This window comes from Malurus melanocephalus, unplaced genomic scaffold (genome assembly GCF_030028575.1).
Source record: "Malurus melanocephalus ecotype Western Australia unplaced genomic scaffold, MMel_1.1 scaffold_1027, whole genome shotgun sequence".
NCBI classification, from domain to species: domain Eukaryota; kingdom Metazoa; phylum Chordata; class Aves; order Passeriformes; family Maluridae; genus Malurus; species Malurus melanocephalus.
Window position 1 is genome coordinate 98,149 of NW_026624259.1, and position 2,731 is coordinate 100,879.

Genomic DNA, 2,731 nt, shown 5'->3' on the forward strand with positions numbered 1-2,731 from the left:
GGGAAAGAAAAAGGGGGAAAAAAGAAGGGAAAGGGGGAAAGGAAAATGGGTAAGAAAAAGGGAAAAAGGGGGAAAGGAAAATGGGAAAGAAAAAGGGGAAAAGGAAAACAGGAAAGAACAAGGGAAAGAAGAAGGGAAAGGGATAAGGAGAAAAAAAAGGAAAGGGAAGGGAAAAGAGGAAAATGAAGAGGAAAGATGGGGAAAGGAAGGGAAAAGGTGGGGGAAAAAGGGAAAAGAGAAGGACTATGACATGCTGGTCTTTGGAGATGGAACTGGATCCATCAGAAAAAGGGGGAATCACACAGACAAGGGAAAGGGAAGGGCTGTGCCTGTCATTCGGAGGCAGAGCTGGATCCCACCGAGAAGGAGGAACCAAACAGACCAGGAGAGTAGAAAAAACAACCAATGTACAATAATCAAATATACATCCCGGAGCTTCCAAAGAATCCCGGAGGAGCCGGGACTGCTCTCAGTCCAGCTGCTCTCAGTGCAAGTCCACGTGTCCCGGGCACTGGGACAGCCCTGGAACGGGGWGGGGGATGGCAGAGGGTCTGTCCTTCTCCAGGCCGTGCTGGGTCCGAGCTCTCCAGGTGCCACCCCCGCCAGTGCCACCGAGGGTGACCCCTCTGTCCCCACTCTTTGCTGCTGCGCCGTCCCACAGCGTCCTGGGCTCTCCCAGCCCTCCGTGGCCGGTGCCACCCCGGGCAGAAGGGACGGACCCTCAGCCCTGCAGCTGTGGCTCGTCCCTCCCTGAGCTGCCTCGGTGAAGTTGGGGGGGKTTTTTYCTACACGGCCGCGGCGTCGGGGCCRGCCAGGCCGAGGTATTCGGGGTTCTCGGCTGTGGGCGTCGTGCCGGGGCCACCCTCGGGACCCCCACCCTTGGGGGGATCCTGGTTCCAGTAGTAGGGGTTGTCGAAAGCCTGGCTGAAGGGGCCGGGGGTGGGGGCGCCGGGGGGTGCCAGGTACTCGGGGTTCTCCACGGCGTGGCCGAAGGGCCCTGGGAAGGAGTTCTTGGGGTCYTTGATGAGCCCGTTCTTGCCCTGGTGCCCTTTGGGCTTGTCCAGCGGGGACGGGGGCGTGCGGGGGGGACGCTCCCCGGCCTGGTTCACGTACTCTGCAGGGTGAGTGACAAATTAGGGACCCCCCCAGGGGTCATGGGGCAGGCAGACGCCCCCCACCACCTCCCCAAGGGTCCGGCCGTGCCCTCCCTACCTGGCATGGTGCTGTGTGGGGCTGGGACGGTGAAACCCTCGGGGTCCTCTCCATCCTCGGCCGCCAGCCCGGTGGGATCCTCGCTGTACCGGGGCAGGGTCCCGGGCTCCCGGCCCGGGGGGCTCTGCAGGGCCACCTTGTCCCCCTCTGGCACCTCTGGGACAGGGCCCTCCAGCCCCTCTGCCAGGCCCTGGGCAGGGAAGGGGAAGGAGCCCAAACCCTCGCCCTCCTCCATCTTGGCTGGAGACTCTGCCGTGCTCTGGGTGTGGGAGAGGACACACAGATAGACACTTGAGCACAACCCGATGACCATCCCGGTCCTTTGTGGCACAGGGTCACTCCCCCACGCCTGTGCCAGGCCCGGGGGCTCCCTGCAGCCCTCCCCYCGTACCCGCATGGAGGAGATGCGGCTGCGGTAGGTGGTGGAGGTGTCAGCGCTGAAGAAGCCGTGGTGAGGCACCAGGTACTCCTCAGCATCCACCAGGTCGTCCATGTCCTCCTCGTCCAGCAGTGCCCGGTAGAAGGTGCTGTCCATGGAGCCAGGCAGCCCCACCAGGTCATTCTGGGAGGGTCACAGTGGTCAGTGCCCGCCCCGGGGTGCCAGCGAGGGGACAGGACCCCCAGGGACCCGCGTACCTGGATGACCACGAAGCGCTGCGGGTCGCGGGCCATGCGGGAGAACTCGGCCACCAGCTCGCGGAACTTGGGCCGGCACTCGGAGTCGATCATCCAGCCTGGGGCAGTCAGGGTGCTGTCAGGGCCGGGAGCGGGGTGGCACTGCGCCCTGTCCCCTCCCTGTGTCCCCATGTCCCCTCCCCGTACATTTCACCATGATCATGTAGACGTCGATGGTGCAGATGGGCGGCTGCGGCAGCCGCTCGCCCTTCTCCAGCAGGTCTGGGATCTCCCGGGCTGGGATCCCATCGTACGGCTTTGCCCCAAACGTCATCAGCTCCCACACGGTGACACCTGGAGGGGACAGTTGTGGGGGTGAGCTGTGCACCGGGACCCCCGAGCTCCCCAGGGGTGGGACACCCTGACTCACCGTAGCTCCAGACGTCGCTCTGGTGCGTGAAGCGCCGGCGCAGGATGGACTCCAGTGCCATCCACTTGATGGGGACCTGGCACGGGGTGGATGGAGAGGTGAGCAGGACCAAGGGGTGGCTGTCACCGAGGGGAGCACCACTGTCCCCAAGTGCCCAAGCCCACCTTGCCACCATCGGCGTGGTACTCGGTCTCGTCGATGTCGAGCAGCCGGGCCAGCCCAAAATCGGTGATCTTGACGTGGTTGGGGCTCTTGACGAGGACATTGCGAGCGGCCAAATCCCGGTGCACTAGCCTCACCTCCTCCAGATAATTCATCCCCTGGAGGTGGCACACATCCATCTGTCCCCAGCCTCCCCGGGACYCCCAGAGCCCCCCAGGGTTGCTGTCCTACCTTGGCGATCTGCACACACCAGTTGAGCAGGTCCTGGGAGCCGATGTGGTCCTTGTTCTCCCGCACGTAGTCCAGGAGGCA

At 63.8% G+C, this 2,731-nt stretch overlaps 1 protein-coding gene across 1 annotated transcript in view; it reads right to left on the bottom strand.

The window, feature by feature from the left end:
* Positions 1-390: 390 nt before the first annotated feature.
* ERBB2 (erb-b2 receptor tyrosine kinase 2) overlaps positions 391-2,731 on the bottom strand; it is a 13,622-nt gene continuing 11,281 nt past the window's right edge. Inside the window, exons 18-25 of the mRNA XM_057386666.1 lie at positions 2,651-2,731; positions 2,422-2,577; positions 2,258-2,333; positions 2,035-2,181; positions 1,849-1,946; positions 1,604-1,774; positions 1,213-1,471; positions 391-1,114 (exon numbers count right to left, since the gene is read on the bottom strand). Of these exons, the coding sequence (XP_057242649.1) occupies positions 786-1,114; positions 1,213-1,471; positions 1,604-1,774; positions 1,849-1,946; positions 2,035-2,181; positions 2,258-2,333; positions 2,422-2,577; positions 2,651-2,731 (1,317 nt within the window). The 3' untranslated portion in view covers positions 391-785. The remainder of the gene's footprint in view (positions 1,115-1,212; positions 1,472-1,603; positions 1,775-1,848; positions 1,947-2,034; positions 2,182-2,257; positions 2,334-2,421; positions 2,578-2,650) is intronic.